Source organism: Sus scrofa, chromosome 13 (genome assembly GCF_000003025.6).
Source record: "Sus scrofa isolate TJ Tabasco breed Duroc chromosome 13, Sscrofa11.1, whole genome shotgun sequence".
Classification (NCBI taxonomy): Eukaryota; Metazoa; Chordata; class Mammalia; order Artiodactyla; family Suidae; genus Sus; species Sus scrofa.
The window spans coordinates 38,186,417-38,208,099 of NC_010455.5; the positions used below are offsets into that span (position 1 = coordinate 38,186,417).

Below are 21,683 nucleotides of genomic sequence, written 5' to 3' on the forward strand. Positions count from 1 at the left end.
AGAAAACTCCTAGTAGCATCTGCATTAGCAATTCCCAACATGGAAGCCACGTTTTCTGAACAACCAAAAAAGTGACTCACTGGAAAGGCTGCCCATCTGAAAATGTATATAATGGCCAGGAAATCTAGTCTGGTCTGAAAGCAAATGTCTTCTGGAATTTTTATTTATGGTTACAGAATATTTTGAAAATATACTCAATGCCATTTCATTGATTCCAATTTTCTGTGAGATCTGTGTCTGCCACAGCATTTTGCCTGTGTGGTACTTCTGAGATCCCTATCTACCATAGTGGCAAGAAACTGCTGTAAAAATTTCAAACCTTGGCTGTCACCCACATTCTTTCTAAGATCTATCCAACCACATATTCTCAGATATCTGAGCATCCCAACTTTCAATGATGGTGGCAAGCCAAAGAGGCTGCCTCTGAGGGACTTCAAATGATTTAATTCACTAAGTGCAAAACACATACTCAGAAAACCTGGAACATTCTGTCCTACATGAATATAAATGCAGGCAAAGATTACCTAAACATTCAAAATTGGTCTGCACATTTTACCATTCTTTCCAGAAACATCCTTAGGCTTTACTTTCTAAAAATCTTATCCCAAATTCAGATATAAAAGTACTTATAATCATTGTTTTGCTAATCAACTAATCATTTTGCCCTTTAAAAAGAGGATATTTGGTAAACATTTAAAACTTAAATAGTAACTGTATTTAAAAGGCCCTGAAACAATGGCCATTTGTAGGAAAGCAACTGTAAACCACCTTAGAGTTGACATGTGTTGCACACACTTGGATCCTGAATACGTGTTGAATAATAATGGAACATATGTGTGGTTAACAGAGGGAAAAAAAGACTAATGCAAAATTTCAGTTTAAAGGTGATAACTAGATAGGAAGGTTATAAAACAGATGACAAAAAGAATTTTGTTAAGGCTATAGATATCTTCCAACCTGTGAAAATATCTTGATAACATATTTAACATGTTTTAAGTTGTAAAATATTGCTTTGGGGAATGAGAAAAAGTGATCTTACCTCTCTAAGATGTATGTTTTCCTTCTCTTTCTGATCTAAAATCACTTCTAAATGGCTGACTTGAGACTCAGCCTCTGCCATCCGCCGCGTCCGTTCATTGTCATCCTCAAGACTTTTGGACGGCAAACCTTTACTTTGCAACATCTCAAGAAGTTTTTTAATTGACTCATCTCGGGCATTAAGGGTCTGTTTCTGCGTTTCAATTCTCAGCTCCATCTCCTCCAAGGTCTTCCTCAATAGGAATAGTTCCTTAGCCTGCCTGTCGTGCTCGGCTTGGAGCCGCCGGAAGTTCTCCTCAGTCAGTTCAATGGTAAAGTGCTCTGCACCTCGGTTGCCACTCTCTTGCTGCAGGAGGTGGTTGAGGTCTCTCTGGGTTCGCAGCTCATCCTGAAGGGCCTGGATTGTCAACTGCAGGTGCTATGATGAGAAAGACACAGCAGGAGAGGAGAAAGAAGGGGGAAAAGTCAATGGAAATGCCAACTGCTATTTGCTGCTACCACACTATGAAGATGGAATGTTAATCATGAGGTCCAGAGGGCCAGCTGCGAAGTCCTCCAGGGTGACTTCGGAAGCATGGCACATTACATGGAGAGGGGGAATTAATTCAATGATACTTTTTGAATGTCATAAGAGAAATGTACACATACACAGAAAACAGTATATTAGTGTCAGTCACAAGGTAAATTATACATCTACAGAGTTTTAATTTAGGAATTGGAAAGGGTTAGAGGGAAACTTTCACAAACACGCCTTCTTTACATCCACAATGCTCCAGAATCAGTATTCCTTGTTTCCTAGGGTGCTCTTTATTCTACTGTTATTTTCTGTGATAAATGCATGTTTGTTTAAAAATAAAAATAATAGCATCCACTACAAGTAGACACAAACGAGGACTTTATTTTTTACAAATAAAGCTGTGAAAGGTTTAGTAAACAGGATTACTGCATCTGCAAGCAAAAGGGAACAAATGCAGACAGAGACAAACACACTCATACACAGGAGAAAGTGAGGCTATGCAGAGCAAAATGAACGAGCCGCAAAGAGTGGACAAACCTTGGTTCTTCTGGCATCCAGTAACTGAACAGCGTGGGAAATGAAAAAAAAAAAAAAATGAAGCAAAAATCAACACAAAGAAAAGTCCAGTGCAAGCAAGGATATTTAACAGAAAGAACTTAATCAACATAAAGTACCTTCACAGAGAAAAAAAAAGAAAAAGAAAAGCGATTTCTTATTACAGCAAAGGCCCATAAGCTACATAGAATTTATATCAATGCTTCATAAATGTGATTTTAGAAAAGAAAATAAAGTGAGGTTTATTCTACCTTTTGTTTATTTAAATCTCACTGACCCAGGAACCCAATATCTTAGGTATATTACCAGGGAGGAATACACAACACTCCAGAAGTACCCCCCTATCATTCCAGGTCAATATTTTAACCAAAATCAGAGTGAAGTGCTGTAGTTACCAGTGGTGAAAAAAGAAACCCTTGTATGAAGACAGCTGGTGAATTCAGCAGTACCCTCCCCACGGGGCAACCCCCAGGCTAATGAAAACAGGCAGCTATAAACTGAAGGAAGGAAGAAGGCAGGAGGCTTCCAAAACAGAGTTACTCATCCATTCACCAAACACGTTTCCCTGGTGCAGATCAGACACAATGACAAATATGGGAATCAAGATGAACCTAAGGGGGGGCCTAGATCCTGCCTGAAGGGAACTCTCGGTATTATAAGGAATGGATAATACCCTATCTAAGTTACATAAATATTGGAGCAGTCCACATTTGGAAACCCTTCTGAATTCCACAGAGAGATTGAGATTTTTTTGAGTGTGGCCTGTATCCAGAAACTAGCACCAAGTGATACTTTTATTAAACTTTTCATTGGTGTCCACCCAAACTTTCCATTTAGGAAAATCCATTGAGAAATTCCTAGAGCATGGCAAACAACTACTCTTTCTCAGGTATGTGTCACAATACGTGCCAGGGTACTGAATTCAAAGTAAACAACTGTTATATATATAATTCACCCCAGTAAAATGTAAAATGCAGTGCTTTTTAGTATAGTTAAAAGTTGTACAACCATAAACAAATAATTTTAGAACATTTTCATCATCCCCAAAAGAAACTCTGTACCCTTTAGAAGTCATGTCCCATCCCTTCTCCCTACCCCAGGCCCTAGTAACCATTAATTTCCTTTCTTTCTCTATGGGTTTGCCTATTCTAGACATTCCATACCAATGGAATCATGCAATTAGTGATTTCTTTCTTTCACTAGCATGTTTTCAAGGTTCATCTATGTTATAGCATGTATCAATATTTCGTTCTATTTTAATATAGATGAATATTACCATTACAGGGATATACCACATTATCTTTATCTATTCAGAAGTTGATTCATACACAAATATTCATAGCACCATTATTCATAGTAGCCAGAAAGTGGAAACAACCTATATGTCAATCAACTGATGAAAGAGTACATAAAATATGGCACAACCAGGTCCAGTGACAGAAATAAACTGATGATTATCAGGCGGGTTTGGGTAGAATGGAAGATGACTGCTAAAGTGTTTCTTTTGAGGGTGATGAAAATGTTCTGGACTTAGTGGTGGTGTTGTTGGTTGCACAACTTTGTAAATATTCCAAAAACAAATGAATTTTACATGTTAAATGGGTGTACTGTATGGTTCATGAATTATATTTCAATACAAGTGTCACAAAAGAAAACATTAGGTGGGGTCATAAGATGATGTGGTCCCCCTCCACCAGCCAACCATCCCTAAACCACAGCAAAACAAAGTCCATAGGAGTATCAACCGTCTTCAGCCCACTGACGTGGCTGTTGCCAAGCCTCTTGGGAGTCTGCAACTGTCCTCAAATCATTTTAAACATTCTTGACACTGGCAAATCTTTGCCCTTTGAACATGGCTTGGGTTTCTGAGACAATCCAAGTTTACATGGAGACAAACATGAGGAATCAGGATGATCACACTGGAAATCACCTTTTCTGAGAGTGACCAAAAATAAGACTGACTTTCTAATGCAGTTCACATAAACTAGCCAGTAGGGAATTTAAAAAAAAAATCAACTATAATGGAAAAATCATAATTAATTAATTAATTAATTTAACTGCCAAAATGCTTTGAGCAAAACAGCAACAATGGAAGATAACTCTGTTAAAGGTTTGGATGAGCCAGTTGCCTACTGCCCTCATCCTTTGCTTCCAAACCTGCAAAACGGGGATAATCATAATACCTACCTCATAGAGTTTCTGTGAGGAGTAATTCAGATAATGCATCAAGTGCTAGGTTTGAGGGCAAAAGGAGGGAGGAAGTTTGGTAGAAAGGAAAGTAGAAAAGAAGAATGAGGAGAGAGGAATGGAGGGAAAAATCAATCCACTTAATTATTCAATATGCATTTACCCAGTGTCTTTCTATACTCCTGAAATATCAAAATAGAAAACAAAGGAAAAGAAATGGTCCATGCTCCCAATCCATGTGGACAAATAAATCGATAGTGGCAATACAATAGAAGTCATAGCCATGTGGTTAGAAATGCAAAGAGAATGTAACCCAGGCTGGACACATGTAAGAAAATACCCTAAACCAAGAGCTACTACTGAGCTTTGTCTTCAAGAATAAATGAAAGTTAAGCCTGTGGAGAATGATGGAAATAGTAAATAAAGTAAAAAACCCCAGAGGCAAAGACAGACCAGACCTATTATGGAACAGTAACAGCAAAAATCTCTATAGCCCCTACCACAAGCCAGGCCCAGTTCTAAGTTTTTTATTTCTTCACAATTTCTCAGTCATGTAACCACTATTATGATATCCATTTAACAAATGAGAAAATGGAGGGCCAGTGTGGTTAAGTAACTTGCAGGAAGTCACCTAGCTAGTCAAGTGGCACAACCAGGTGTTCATCCAGGTAGTCTGACTTCAGCACCCCTGCATGAATCGCTATACCATCTGACCTCTGAATTGGCATAAATACTTCAGGATGGCTGAAATAAAGAATAGGGAGGTGGGCAGGAGTGGTGAGATGGGCAGGCAATTATGACAGTTACAGAAATTCTTAAAATTAAATACTAACCAAGCTATTCCTTATTCAGAAGTTGTCATGATACATACTTCCATGTTGCACATTTATTAAGAAGTAAAATTTATTTTCCAGGTAGACTGAATGATCTAAGCATGACCAGTCTGATAAATCAACCTAAAATTTAGTGTTCAAAAATTTCTCAAATTCACATATCATGTATTTCCATTCTCTCTCTCTCTCTCTTTTTTTTTTTTTTTTTTTTTTTTTTGGTCTTTTTGCTATTTCTTGGGCCGCTCCCGCGGCATATGGAGGTTCCCAGGCTAGGGGTCGAATCGGAGCTATAGCCACCGGCCTACGCCAGAGCCACAGCAACGCAGGATCTGAGCCGCGTCTGCAACCTACACCACAGCTCATGGCAATGCCAGATCGTTAACCCACTGAGCAAGGCCAGGGACCGAACCCGCAACCTCATGGTTCCTAGTCGGATTCGTTAACCACTGCGCCACGACGGAAACTCCTTTTTTTTTTGGCGGGGGGAGGGGGGGTCTTTTTGCCATTTCTTGGGCTGCTCCTGCGGCATATGGAGGTTCCCAGGCTAGGGGTCAAATCGGAGCTGTAGCCACCGTCCTACACCACAGCTCACGGCAACACCGGATCCTTAACCCACTGAGCAAGCCATTCTCTTTTAAAATATTTAAGCAGGAATCTTGGAGTTCCTGTCATGGCGCAGTAGTTAACGAATCCGACTAGGAACCATGAGGTTGCGGGTTCGGTCCCTGCCCTTGCTCAGTGGGTTAACGATCCGGCATTGCCATGAGCTGTGGTGTAGGTTGCAGACGTGGCTCAGATCCCGCGTTGCTGTGGCTCTGGCGTAGGCCGGTGGCTACAGCTCCGATTCGACCCCTAGCCTGGGAACCTCCATATGCCGTGAGAGCGGCCCAAAGAAATAGCAAAAAGACAAAAAAAAAAAAAAAAAAAAAAAAAGATAAGCAGGAATCTCTTTATTTCTAAAAATGGATCCTTGAGCAAAATGAATGTACCTCGTAGAACACTGATAATCTTTCTGCTTCATAGGATGGGGAGAAATTTTAAAACAATCTCTCCCCTTCTCTTTCCCCTCATTGTTTTAAAGAGTCAACTCAATCAAGTTTCAAAAATTATTTACCATATATCTATATCTAGTTGGATATTTAACATAGACAATTTCAATTTTAAAATAAAGTAACAGCACTTTTAATAAATAACCCACTGAAATTAATATCCTCTCTGTCTCAATTTTCTTATTTGGAAAAGTGAGAGAGTAATAATTCCTACTGCATAAGGTTATTATAAGGATTAAGTGAGTTAATACATATAAAGCTCTTAAAAGTAACAGGTAAACAGTAATCGATTATACCAACGAGGATAGGATAGGGTTTGCTGCTGTGAGAACAGCACAAAAACCCACATTCTAAAAGATAAAACCCACCTGACATGCTGATGGCATGGTATCAGCATTCTTAGAGCTCAAAGAGGTCTTAAAGTTTAGCTTGTTAACTTCGTTTTATATATGAGAAAATCAGATCCACGAAGGTTAATTGACAGGCCCAAGAGCACACATACATTGCCAAATCCAGGATGTTGGTTTCTGGGATCCTGGACTCCATCCTGGTATGTATTCCAATAACCCTAAGAGTAGACCAAAAGGGGGTGGGGCTCTCCGCTTTGACAACTTAGGAAAAGGCAGTGGTGTCTTTTATTGAGAGGATGAGAGATAAGCTAAATCATTTAACCTCTGCATCACCAGTCCTACCCAGTAGTTAAATAGCCTGGGATACTCCAAGGGTAATTTATTTAGACCGCCATTCTAAGTCCTTGCAAAAGTAGTAATAGCTTCTATGTAGCTATCAGAAGACAAGCTCAATTTTAAAAAACAATAACTCTTAAAGATCAGGATACAATAGTACAGGTGAAAACTCTGGCAAAGCCAAAAGTACTTTCTATAAAGGTCAAAAGACTTAAAAAGTAAAAAAAAAAAAAAAAATTTTAAAAGATACACACTTTTTCAATTTCCTCCATTCCTTGATTATCCAATTCCTTCAAATTGAATCGTCTTTCCCTTCTCAACCATGAAAGCACATTTCTTTGAAGCAGCCACTTAAACTTCACTAGATCAATAGCCAAGGGCATTCCTTTCAGTTTGTTACCTGCATCAAGTACCTACAAACAAGCAAATTTTAAGGCTGTGTTCTAGGGCCATTTCTCTGCAATCTCCCAGTCATCACAGTGGTCTCAGCTTCCCAAAGCCTCAACCACTCCTCTTGCTTCCACCCCACTGCACATTAGGAGAGAAAATCCCTTCCAATATCCATTTGCATCAGGATGAGACATCACCAGGGTCCCAATCAACCTGCTATCAACTTGGAACACCTAATTCCCTTCAAGCACAAAAGTGAACCTGGTTGGATGAATATTCAGAAAGTTTTTTACTCCCCACCCTGATAGTAGGATCATCCTCTAGCTGTCCTCAAAGAAATCTAAGCTCAAAATGCAAACTTCCTTCTCCACAGCTGACCACTGAGAACACCACAGAAGAAAACAAAGCTGTTTTCAGCTAAAACAGTCAAAGTAGCTGCAACAAAAGGGCATCCACCTTCTCTCTGCAGTCACTCTGCTAGGAGTGCAAATAAAATACATCATATTTATCCTGGTACCTGGCCTATAAACCAGAACTTTTTAACCTTTTCCTCCCACACCTAAATTTCATACGTTGAACTCTGCCCTGGATAGGAAAGGCTAGCCCTATCTCCAGTCCAAAGAAAGAAAAAAGTTTAAAATCATTGTTTTGCCCATTAAACACAGGTAAACAGAATGGGAGCTAAAAAGATGAGTCTGCCCAATTGATTCCAAGACTCAGACAATAAAGGAAGTCCTAATGACTTCTGTTTCTGGTTTTATGGTAGGCTAATTTTCTGATAGGATGTCCTAGTACTCAACGGTCAGATAAAGGCAAATAAATCTTTCAAAACACTGCTATGCTCACACAAAAAATAAGGAAAATCTCCAAGAGAGAGAGACAGAGAGGAAGATTGAGAGAGAGAAAGTGAGTTTCTCAAGGTCAGGTTCTGGGCCAAATTTGTATCAGACCCCAAGCCTAGCACATAATATGCATCAAATAAATAGTGAGTAAAATATGGGCAGAAAGTTAAAAAGACTAGAAGGAAAACTGTCTCACCGGTCAGCACGGGGTAACAATGAGGCTGGTTTCCACTCTTCTTTGTTTTGCTGTAGTTGGGGTGGGGGGAGTTGGGGGTAGGGGAGAGTAGGAAGAATATCCTTGACCTCCGATTACTCTTTCCTGTTCTCAGCCCCAAAACTCAAAATTCCTCACGTCCACTAGCTCACTTGTCTGACAAAACTGCTCCAAAGCTGCCAGAACTATGTCCACTTCAAAAGAGAATAAATTGGGCTGGCTTAAGGGATTTGACTGCAATCACATCGTTAGCAAATACAGGCCAGGGTCTAATATTGAAGTTTACTCCAGCCAATTCTGAAGTCTCCCCCGATCTAAACATACTATAGAACTTCATTTTGCACAATTCTTACAGGCTTCAATAGTCATTCAACGTTGAAAAAAGGAGAACAATGAAAATATAAGAAACGAAGCCATATTTGAGTTCATATAGAAAAGGAGGGAAAATATACTTTTCCTTAGCCAACATTTAAAACAGGGACTTCCAATAGCTACTGGAGTCAGAATCTAATCCAGATTTCAGAATGTCTCAAACACAAAAAGGTAAATAGAATGAAAATATAATTATATATGTATAATGTGCATGGAACACACAATTATTTAAATAGGGACTAGCCAGATGTTTAGAATCTACTATGTCTTATCCCCAAACATGGAAAATATGAGTTCCTGGCAGATTTGAAAAAATTTGTGACCTTAAGCTCTTTTCCACACTATGGGGAAAAAACAAAAAATGATAAAGTTTTGTACTATAAAGCAGTTTAGGGTTTCATTGCTATGAAAACCGTCTCTTAGCTATATAAAAATATGAATTGGCTTATACCCAAAAGCCTTGAACTTTTTTTTTTTTAATAAATCCATACTCCTTCTCAAGCAAGGGCTTAACATAACTCTTTCAAAGAAAACAAAATCTCTTTGCAGACAACTTGGCCTGCTCTACTTCTCTTGTGACTTTATTTTCCTATTTATCATTTTCCAGTTTGTCTCTACTCAAATATTAAGGGCAAGTTCTCTGATCCCTTTTTCCATAATCCTGTGTGCAGGATGTGCAGCACTCCTTGTGGCTCTAAACCTTCCATGCGCTGTGTCATGTATATGAAAAGATAAACAGCAGGCATTGGCTAAAAACATGTGGCCCGTGTTCTGTACAAGAGTTGCTCTGCTGAGAAAGGTATAAAAAATTAATATTTAGACATATGGTCTTGGGCTTTTTCCTTTAGGGTAGACAGAATAAGCATGTAGGTAATGAAGAATATTGATAGGTGATTTTTTTTTAAAAAAGCACCAAAGCAGCAGGATTCTGGGATCCTCACACAGATGCGCTGTCAAGTGATAACTGCAAAATCCACTTTGGTTGATAATATGTGACATTTTGCCAAGATTGATAATAGTAAAAACAGTATACATGGGAAAGCCCTCTTGGCAGTTGCTTTTGTAAGCAAGGAGTTCTGGTTTTCATTACAAACCAATACTATAAGGTGGCACAGTACTGGAATATTGTTCTGAGCTGAGAGTTAAGGACTGAAGTTTAATTTCAGCCTTGCTACTAACCACCTATATGATGTGGAGAAAATGACTAAACTTGTCCGGGCTTATAACAGCAGTAGTGATAAGCTGGGTTTTGAATCCTGCACTTATCTATGACAGCCTATGTCACCCTGGACAAATTACTTAGGTACTCTGAGCATCAAATTATTCATCCATAAACAGAAAATAATCATCATAACTGAATTACATGATTTGCACAAAGAGCACATGAGATGCTCAAGTGAACAAGTTCCCATAAAGCATGAAGCATAGAGCCTGGCACACAAATAAATGTTCACTGTTATTACTGCTGTTGAGAAAGTGGTGGTGGCTAGAGGCCCAGAATTAAAATGTCTCTCCTTTCTCCTCCCATTTGGACATAGAAATGAACATAATAAACTTAAGTTTTTGACCATCAAAAACAGTGGGAAACAAAATGCTAAGTACTTTGGTATTTTTTAAATAAGGGAAAACAGGAAACAGTTGTTTTAAGACCAACTCAAAGATGGGTAAAATTGATTTCCCGTTAACTTGTCCATAAATAACTCTACAAGGGGCCCTTGGGAATACCAACCATTTCTGTTTTGAAGATCAGGGTTCTTTCCCTAATATTACCCAGTAATATATAAGCAACTACTAAAGGACAGTAGCATGCCCTGATGTTGACACCTTTCAATGCTGCAACAGGTTACAGATAAATAAAGAAATAAATAAAAGTTTAAGAAATACTGATTTTTTTTTTTTTTTTGCTTTTCAGGGCCGAATGTGCAGCCTATGGATGTTCCCAGGCTAGGGGCTGAATCGGAGGAGCAGCTGCCACCCTATGCCACAACCACAGCAATGGCAGGATCTGAGCCATGTCTGTTACCTACACCATAGCTCACAGCAACGCTGGATCCTTAAACCCACTGAGCGAGGCCAGGAATCAAATCCAGGTCCCCATGGATAGTAGTCAGTTCATTACCACCGAGCCACAATGGGAACTCCCAGAAATACTGATGTTTTTTAAATGTATTTAGAAAAGCAACCCAAGGAGTTCCCGTCGTGGCGCAGTGGTTACGAATCCGACTAGGAACCATGAGGTTGCGGGTTCGATCCCTGGCCTTGCTCAGTGGGTTATGGATCCGGCGTTGCCGTGAGCTGTGGTGTAGGTTGCAGATGCGGCTCGGATCCTGCGTTGCTGTGGCCCTGGTGTAGGCCGGCGGCTACAGCTCTGATTCGAGCCCTAGCCTGGGGACCTCCATATGTCGTGGGAGTGGCCCAAGAAATGGCAGAAGACAAAAAAAAAAAAAAAAAGCAAAGCAACCCAAAACATGCAAAAATAGAAACAATTGTTAAGACGGAAACTTTTCCATTATTAATAGTTGACTATTAATAATAAAAAAGTATCCACATGCAGTTAGAGGACAGTTCTTTCATTTTAATTCCTTAGCAAATCTTAGGTATAAATGACATTTTAAATTTTTTACTGCAATTTTCTTCCCTTTCACCTCCTCTTTGCTCCCCCCATGTTTATTTTTAAGATTTAGCCATCTAAGTATTTTTAAAACAAATTAATACCATTTCAAATAGGTGGGTGGCAGACACTGAACTACTAATTTTTCCCTGACCTACAAATTTGCTCAAACTCTACCTCTGACCTACATGATGTGCTCAAACTCTAGCCCTTGCTCTTCAAGTTTTCATGAGGAGATATTCTTCTTAAAGTAGTCCCCTGCTTGTCTCTGCCCCTTGAGTCACTCCACACTTGGGAAAGGGGCCTAACTGACCTCCATGCTATTCAGAATGTGACCCTTGGGCCAGCAGCATCAGCATCACCAGGTTCTTGTAATAAAGGTGGAATCTCAGGTCACACTCAGACCTGCAGAATCAGAATCTGCATTTTAATAAGACCACCAGGTAATCTGTAGGTACATACAGGTTTGAGAAACAATTCTGTCGACTTTAAAAACAAAACAAAATAAACTTCACCTCTATTACTGCTTTAAGAAATGATTATTTGTTGAGATGAGATTAAGATGGCAGAGTACAAGGATTTAAGCTGACCTTCTCACACAAAAACAAAGAAATTACAACCAACTGCTGAATAACCACTAACAAAATAGGGTATTCCCACTAGGCTCAGCACAAATGAACTCAATTAGTATCCATAAGAATATGGGTTCGATCCCTGGCCTAGCTCAGTGGGTTAAGGATCCAGCATTGCCGTGAGCTGCAGTGTAAGTCACACATGTGGCTCAGATCTTGCATTGCTGTGGCTGTGGCATTGACCAGCAGCTATAGCTCCAATTTGACCCCTAGCCTGAGAATTTCCATATGCCACAAGTATGGCACTAAAAAGAAAAATTAAAAAATTGACTCGAAACTACCAACAAAGATATCCTACACCTAAAGACAAAGAAGAAGCCACATTGAGGCAGTACAAGGGGTGTTTTCACATTATAAGCAATTCCATACCCACTGTGTGGGCAATCCACAGACTGGAAAATATATTGCACAGGCTCTCCAACAGGAGTGAGAGTTTCAAACCCCAAGTCAGGTTTCCACACCTGGGGGTCTAGTATTGGGAAGAGGAGCCTCTGGAACATTTGGTGTTGGAGGCCAGCAGGGCTTGCACACAGGAGTATCACAGGACTGGTGGAAACAGAGATTCTGCTCTAGGAGTGTGTACATGGGCTTTCATGTGCACTGGGTGCCAGGGAAAAGCAGAGATTCCAAAAGAACCTGGGTCAGATCTACCTGCAAATCTTGGAGGATCTCTGCGTAAACAAGGGGCAGCTATGGCTCCCAGTGGGGGAAAGACATTGGGAGGTAGAAGTTTTGAGAATAATCATCAGTGTGAAATCCCCTAGAGGTGGCCATTTTGGAAAAATCTGGCCCCACCCATCAGGGTTGAGAAGCCCCAGGCCAAACAACAAACAGTGTGGGAACACAAACCCACCCATCAGCAGACAGGCTGCCTGAAGTCCTCTAGGCAGACAGCTGCCTTTAATCACACCCAGAGACAAAGCCCCATCTGCCAGAGGGACAAGAATCAGCTCCACTTACTACTGGGCAGGAACCAGTCCCTCCCATCAGGAAGTCTGCAACAAGTTCCTGAACCGATTTCCTCCACAAGAGGCAAGACATGAGAAGCAAGAGAGGCTACAACCCTATAGCTGGGAAAAGGAGACCACACTAAAAGCTATAAGAAATGAAAAGTCAGAGAAATATGACCAAGATGAAAGAAAAAGAAGTTAAAAAAAAAAAAAAAAACTAAGTGAACTGGAGATTAGCAAGCTCCATGACAGAGACTTTAGATTAATAATAGTTAAGATGATTCAAGATCTTGGAAATAAGCTTGAGGTAAAGATTGATAAATTATAGCAATAGAAGATTTAAAGATTAAGCAAGCAGAGATCCCAAAAACAATAACTGAAATAAAAAATTCACTAGAAGAAACAACAGCAGAATATAGGAAGCAGAAGAATGAATAAGTGAGGTGGAATACAAACCGGAAAAAATCATTGATGAGGAATAGAATAAAGAAAAATAAAGGAAAAGAAATTCTAAGTCTAAGAGAACTCTGGGACAACTTTAAATGTACCAACATCCACATTACAGGGATGCCAGGTGGAAGAGAAAGGGCCAGAGAAAATATTTGATGAGATAATAGCCAAAAACTTCCCTACCATGGGAAAGGAATCACTCACTCAAATCCAGGAAGCACAACAAACACCATAAAAAATAAACCCAAGGAGGAATACCCTGAGATACATATTAATCAAACTGACCAAAATTAAAGACAATGAGAAAATATTGAAAGCAACTAGGCAAAAGCAACAAATAACATACAAGGGAACCCCAGTAAGCTTATCAGCTGAATTCATCAGAGACTCTGCAAGCCAAAAGTTGCCATTGTGACTTGGCAGTAAGGAACCCAAGTAGAACCCATGAGGACATGAGTCTGATCCCTGGCCCTGCTCAGTGGGTTAAGGATCCAGTGTTGCCATGAGGCATGGTGTGGATCACAGAAGTGGTTCAGATCCAACACTGCTGCAGCTGTGGCATAGGCCAGCAGCTGCAGCTTTGATTCAACCCCTAGCTTTGGAACTTCTATATGCTGCAGTGCAGCCCAAAAGAAAAAGAAAAAGAAAAAAAGAAACTGCAGGACAGAAGGGAGTGGTATGATTCAAATGAAGTGATGAAAGGAAAAAACCTCCAACCAATAATATTCTACCCAGCAAAGCTCTCATTCAGATTTGAAGGAGAAATCAAAAGCTTTACAGACAAGCAAAAGCTAAGACAATTCAGCACCACTAAACCAGCTTTACAACAAATACTAAAGGAACTTCTCTAGATGGAAAAGAAAAAGCTACAATGAGAAACAAGAAAATTACAAATGACAAGGCTCACCGGTAAAGGCAAGCATATAGTAAAGCTAGGAAATAATCCACCACAAATATGCTACCAAAATCAGAAATCGTGAGAAGAGGAGGAAATAAATGCAGGATACTGGAGATTCCTTTGCAACTAAGCGGCCAGCAACTTAAAACAATCTTGTATATATAGACCTCATGGTAACAGCAAACTGAAAATTTACAATAGATACATACACAAATAAGACAAAGCAATTCAAACACACCGAAAATTTACAATAGATACATACATAAATAAGACAAGCAATCCAAACACAGCACTAAAGATAGCCATCAAACCACAAGAGGAGAAAACAAGAAGGAAAGAAAAAAGACCAAAACAATTAACAATAGCAATAAGAACATATACATATCAATAATTACCTTAAATGTAAATCGACTAAATGCTCCAACCAAAAGACACAGATGGATACAAAAACAAGTCCCATATGTATGCTGTCTTCAAGAGACCCACTTCAGTTCTAGGGACACATACAAACTGAAAGTGACAGAATGGAAGAAAATATTCCATGCCAATGGAAATCAAAAGAAAGCTGGAGTAGCAATTCTCATATCAGACAAAATAGACTATAAAATAAAGAATGTTATGAGAGACAAAGAAGGACATCACATAATGATCAAAGGATCAATCCAAGAAGATATAATAGTTGTAAATATATACACACCCAACATAGGAGCACTTCAATATGTAAGTCAACTGCTAACAGCCTTAAAAAGGAGAAACTGACAATAACACAGTAATAGTGGGGGATTTTGACACTCCACTTACAGCAATGGATAGATCATCCAGACAGAAAATCAACAAGTAAACACAGGCCTTAAATGAGGCATTGGACCAGATGGACTTAATAGATATTTATAGAATATTCCAGCCAAAAGCAGAATACATATTCTTCTCAAGTGCACATGGAACATTCTCTAGGATATATTGCATTCCAGCCTAAAATCAATCCTTGTAAAATCTTACCAAGCATCTTTTCCAACTATAATGTGGTAAGACTAGAAATCAACAAGGAAAAAAAACTGCCAAAAACACAAACATGTGGAGACTAAACAATATGATACTAAATAACCAATGGATCACTGAAGAAATCAAAGGGAAAATTTAACAATGCTGAAAAGCAAATAACAACAAAGACACAATCATCCAAAAACTATGTGATACAGCAAAAGCAGTGCTAAGAGGGAAGTTGGTAGCAATACAAGTCTACCTCAGGAAACAAGAAAAATCTCCAATAAACAACCCACCTTTATACCTAAAGCAGCTAGAGAAAGAAGAATAAACAAAACCCAAAGTTAGCAGAAGGAAAGAAATCATAAAGACCAGAACAGAAATAAATGAACTAGAAATGAAAATGATAGAAAAGATCAATGAAATGAAAAGCTGATTCTTTGAAAAGATCAACAAAATTGATAAATCCTTAGCCAGACTCACCAAGAAAAGAGAGGACTCAAATCAATAAAATTAGAAATGGAAAAGAAGAAGTTATAATGGACATCACAAAAATACAAAGGATCATGAGACTACTACAAGCAACTATATGCCAATAAAATGGACAGCTTAGAAGAAATGGACAAATTCTTAGAAAGGTACAATCTTCCAAGACTAAACCAAGAACAAATAGAAAAGATGAACAAACCAATCACAAATAGTGGAATTGAAACTGTGATTAAAAAACTTCCAACAAACAAAATTCCAGGACCAGATAGCTTCACAGGCAAATTTAGACAAACATTTAGAAAAGAGTTAACACCTATCCTTCTGAAATCATTCCAAAAAATTTCAGAAGCAGGAACACTCCCAAACTCATTCCATGAGGCCACCATCACCCAGATACCAAAACCAAAGACACCACAAAAAAAAAAGAAAATTACAAGCCAATATCACAGATGAACATAGATGCAAAAATCCTCAACAAAATACTAGCAATACATTAAAAGGTTCATACACCATGATCAAGTGGGATTCATCCCAGGAATGTAAGGATTTTGTGACATCCACAAATCAATCAGTGTGATACACCACATAAACAAACTGAAGAATAAAAATTATATGATCATATCAATAGATGCAGAAAATGCTTTTGAGAAAATCCAACACCCATTTCTGATACAAAAAAAAAAAAAAAAAAACCTCCAGAAAGTGGGCATAGAGGGAACCTACTTCAACATAATAAAGGCCATAGATGACAAACCCAGAGCTAACCTCATTCTCAATGGTAAAAAACTGAAAGAATTCCCACTAAGATCAGGAACGACAAGGATGTCCATTCTCATCACTTTTATTCAACATAGTTTTGGAAGTCCTAGCCATGGCAATCAGAAAATAAAAAGAAAGAAAAGGGATCCAAATTGAAAAGGAAGAAATAAAACTATCACTGTTTGCAGATGACATGATACTATACCAAGAAAATCCTAAAGATGCTACCAGAAAATTGTTAGAGCTCATTGATATATTTGGTAAAGTGCAAGATACAAAATTAATACAGAGAAATCAATCGCATTTCCACATACTAACAATGAAAGATAAGAAAGAGAAACTAGGGAAACAACCCCATTTATCATCACACCAAAAAGAATAAAATACCTAGGAATAAACCTACCTAAAGAGACAAAATACCTCTGAAATACCTCTGAAATACCTCTGAAAACTATGAGACGCCAAGGCAAGAAATCAAAGATGACACAAAACAGATGGCAAGATATACCATGCTCTTGGATTGGAAGAATCAATATTGTCAAAATGAGTACACTATCCAAGACAATCTACAGGTTCGATGTAATCCTGATCAAATTACCAATGGCATTTTTCACAGAACTAAAACAGTAATTTTAAAATTTGTATGGAAACACAAATGCCCCTGAAAAGCCAAAGCAATCCTGAAAAAGAAAAACGAAGCTGGAGGAATCCGGCTCCCTGACTTCAGACTATACTACAAAGTTTCAGTCATCAAAACAGCATGGTACGGGCACAAAAACAGAAACATGGATCAGTAGAATAGGACAGAAAGCTCAAAGATAAACCCACGCTCCTGTGGTCAACTAATCTATGACAAAGGAGGCAAGAAGAATATACAATGGAGAAAAGACAGTCTCTTCAATAATTAGTGCTGGGAAAACTGGATGGCTACAAGTAAAAGAATGAAATTAGAACATTCTCTAATGGCATACACAAAAATAAACTCAAAATGGATTAAAGATCTAAATGTAAAGCCAGATACTACAAAATTACTAGAGGAAATCATAGGCAGAAAACTCTTTGATGTAAACCACAGCAATATCTTTTCTGATCCACCTCCTAGAATATTAAAAATAAAAATAAACAAATTGGACATAATTAAACTTAAAAGTGTTTGCACAGCAAAGGAAAACATAAACAAAATCAAAAGACAGCCCACATAATGGGAGAAAACATTTTCAAATGAAGCAACTGACAAGGGATTAATCTCCAAAATATATATAAACACCTCTCGTAGTTCAACATTTAAAAAAAAAACCCATCATAAAATGGGCAGGTCTAAACAAACATTTCTCCAAAGAAGACATAAAGATGGCCAAAAAAAATGAAAAGATGCTCAGCATCACCAATTATTAAAGAAATGTACATCAAAACTACTATGAGGTACCACCTTACACCAGCCAGAACAGCCATCATCACAAAGTCTAAAAACAATAAATGCTGGAAAAGGTGCAGAGAAAAGAGGTTGGTGAGAACCACTATGAAGATTCCTCAAAAAATTAAAAATAGAACCACCACATGATCCAGCAATCCACTCCTTGGCACCTATCCAGGGAAAAAACTACTCAAAAAGATACATGTACCCCAATGTTCACTGCAGCACTATGAACAACAGCCAAGACATGGAATCAACTTTAATGTCCATGAACAGAGGAATGGATATAGAATATGTGGTACATATATACAATGGAATATTGCTCAGCCATATAAAAGAATGAAATGTCATTTGCAGCAACATGGATGGACCTAGAAACCATCATACTAAGTGAAGTTAGTCAGACAACAAAAGACAAACATCATATGATATCACCTCTATGTGGAATCTAAAAAAAAAAAAAAAAAAAAAAAGATGCAAAGGAGGGACTGGGGGATTGGGTTTGACATATGCACAATGAGGTATATGGAGTGACTGGCCAAGGAGGACCTGCAGTACATCACAGAGAACTATTGAGTATACTGTGATAAATCTATTTGAAAAAAGAATCTGAGAGAGAATGGATATGTGTATATGTATGACTGGGTCACTTGGTGGTACAGCAGAAATTATCACAACCTTGTAAATCAACTATACTTCAGTAAGACTTAAAAAACATTTTACAAGGATACAAATAAAGTTATTTGCAGAACAGAAACAGACTCAGACTGTGAAAAACTTACAGTTCCCAAAAAGGACAGGTCAGAGGGAGAGAGGGGTGCACTGGGGGTTGGGGATGGAAATGTTCTAAAATTAGGTTGTGATGATGGTTGTTAAAATGATAAACATAATAAAATTCATTGAAAAAAATGATTTGGTAAATGAAAGGTGAAGAAAACATCATGAAAATAATATTGTAGAAATAGTCCTAAGGAGCACACTGAAAAGTTACTTTGTGTGATTAATAAAATCTTAGTAAAGCATGAGTACAGCCTCTTTGTACAAGATAATACTGGTAAAGTAGACAAAGAGGATAATTCATTCACTCATTCAACCCTAATTGAACTATGTGCTATTTGATAGGTATATATGCTTAATTTCCTTTTCAAGTCAAAAAAGAAAACCTGCCAGGTCAAATATGAATAAATATACTTTACATGTAATATATGTTATAAATATAATATATCTTATATAATTATATATTATTATATATGCTGTTTAAGTGACACATAATATCTCAATTTTAATTCTGTAGAGTTATTTTCATTACCATCATTTAAAAGACAGTCTGGGAAGTTCCTGTTGTGGTGCAGTAGAAATGAATCCAACTAGTATCCATGAGGATGCAGGTTCAATCCCTGCCCTTACTCATTGGGTTGGGGATCTGGCGTTGCCATGAACTGTGGTATAGGTCACAGACGCAGCTCAGATCTGGCGTTGCTGTGGCTGTGGCATAGACTGGCAGCTGTAGCTCCAATTTGACCCCTAGCCTGGGAACTTCCATAAGCCACGGGTGTGGCCCAAAAAGCAAAAAAATAACAGTCTGAGGGAACCTTTAATGAGTTATCTGAAATGACAAGTACTAAGCTTTACAATTCAAATATTTTATTCATTTGTACTTTTAAATAGCATATCCATACACTTGTCTGCTCTGGGTGGAATTTTAAGTGACTGGGAAAATCATGAAGGGTGTGAAATGAATCTTATTTTACAAACTATAACTTGAATGATATATATGGAAAATGTGAATACACGGGGTCCTAAATAGCCTAATTCCTTAAACTCCCTAAATTTTTCCATTTTATTAATGAACTAGAATCGAAGATCTTCATCTTCACTTCTCTTGCACAAAAGTAAGATTACTACCACACAATGCCTATCATCTTTAATATTTTATACACATATGTACACTTTATATTGTACATTATAGAGAGAATAAATATGAATGAATATATCATATCCCATAACAAAAATATGGCCAACATACCACAGAAAAGTAAAATAAATAAACAAGAAAAACATCTAGAAGAAAATACATCAGAATGATCACTGCTGGAGGAGAGGGGAATAAAGAATGAATAAAGGGCACGGGATTTTGGGGGGAGGTGATGAAAATGTTTTAAATGATGTTTAAATGTTTAAATTACACATTTATAGGGCGAGTTTTATGATACATGATGTATATATCAATGAAGCTGTTAAAAATGATGGGAAGTAAAAGTATTATGGATGCCTTCTGCAAAAATGTTTTTCAAGAATTTTTTTTTTTTTTTTTTGGTCTTTTTGCCATTTCTTGGGCCCCTCCTGCGGCATATGGAGGTTCCCAGGCTAGGGGTCAAATCAGAGCTGTAGCTGCCAGCCTACGCCAGAGCCACAGCAACGCGGGATCCGAGCCGCATCTGCGACCTACACCACAGCTCACGGCAACGCCAGATCGTTAACCCACTGAGCAAGAGCAGGCAGGGATCGAACCCGCAACCTCATGGTTCCTAGTCGGATTCGTTAACCACTGCACCACGACGAGAACTCCCAAGAATAATTTTTCAATACATACTGTTTTAGACTGGACATTTAGGTTCCCCAAAAATTTGTATCTTGGAACCTAATCCCCACTGTGATGGTATTTGGAGAGGAGACCTTTTGGAGGTGACTAGGTCCTAAGGGTAGAGATCTCATGAATGGGAATGGTGTCCTCATAAAAGAGGTCTCAGAAAGCTCCCTCACTCTTTCTACCGTGTGAGAATAAGTGAGAAAACAACTGCCTCTGAACTAGGAAATAGGCCCTCAATAGACTTCAAATCTGCCAGCACCTTGATCTTGGACTTCCCAGACTCCAGCACTGCAATAAATAAATATTTGTTGTTTATAAGCAATCCAGGCGAGGGCATTTTTGTTATAATAGCTTGAATGGACTAAGACACCTGTCATGTACTCCTCATTGCTAGGTTAGTTAATATTCTTTGAGCTTAAAGCAACAGAAATTGATTTAGCCTACCTTAAGCCAAAGAAGGGAATGCATGAAAAGCATATCAATATATCTCTCTAAATCAAAACAGTAACTATGAAGACAAAACTCAGGAAAAGAACAATCAGACATAGCAGGAATCTGTGCAAGAAGTCGTGACTTGGCTTCAACAATTCTGCTCTAAATTGTAAATACCCACGACAGAAGATAGAATGGTCTTGGCATGGTGTCCACCAAGAATCAATCAGTTGTGGCAGCTGACCCTGTCAATCAGGAGCCACTCAAAAGAGAAGGCTATTTTTTAAAGGTAGCCAGAGACCCCAAGAAGGGTCTACTACAATTGCTGTTATAATTAAAGATTTTAAAAAGAAGTAAAATATGCATAACATGATAGTGATGTGATTATGCTTATTTCAGGCAAGGAATTCTTAAAGGGCAATATATGCAAAACATTGGTGATCTTCATGGTGCCAACATAACCATGCCAAGGCAAGCTTCTGACATCCAACAACAGACATAATGAGTAAAGAGACTAGAAAAATTAAGGAGAATCACAAACTTCTAGGAGGAAATAAAGGAATAATTAATTCGACAAAGTCCTAAATATTTGAACAAGAATAATACTCTCAATTAAGATCCTGAATTTGATGTCAAACAGTTTGACACTGATCTCCAGCTTGGTCACTCATCAGCTCTGGGGTCAATCTGATCCTCACTAGACAGAGGGTTCCACAACCTAAACTGGGCTGTGTGACATTAGCAGGTTACTTATCCAGATTTCAGTTTCTAAATCTTTTCAAAGCTGCTAA

At 38.3% G+C, this 21,683-nt stretch overlaps 1 protein-coding gene across 22 annotated transcripts in view; it reads right to left on the bottom strand.

Annotated features, from left to right (window-relative positions):
* Nucleotides 1-21,683, bottom strand: part of ERC2 (ELKS/RAB6-interacting/CAST family member 2) — a 979,000-nt gene that overhangs the window by 797,904 nt on the left and 159,413 nt on the right. For 14 of the 22 annotated variants that reach the window (XR_002337958.1, XR_002337955.1, XR_002337954.1 and 11 more), the window contains 2 exons: nt 2,093-2,116; nt 1,040-1,456 (listed from right to left, as the gene is read on the bottom strand). Coding sequence is in view for 16 of the 22 variants with exons in the window: in XM_021070728.1 (XP_020926387.1) it covers nt 1,040-1,456; nt 2,093-2,116 (441 nt within the window). In the remaining 6 variants the exon portion in view is untranslated. The remainder of the gene's footprint in view (nt 1-1,039; nt 1,457-2,092; nt 2,117-21,683) is intronic. The other 8 variants (XR_002337959.1, XR_002337957.1, XR_002337956.1 and 5 more) reach the window with 1 other exon arrangement.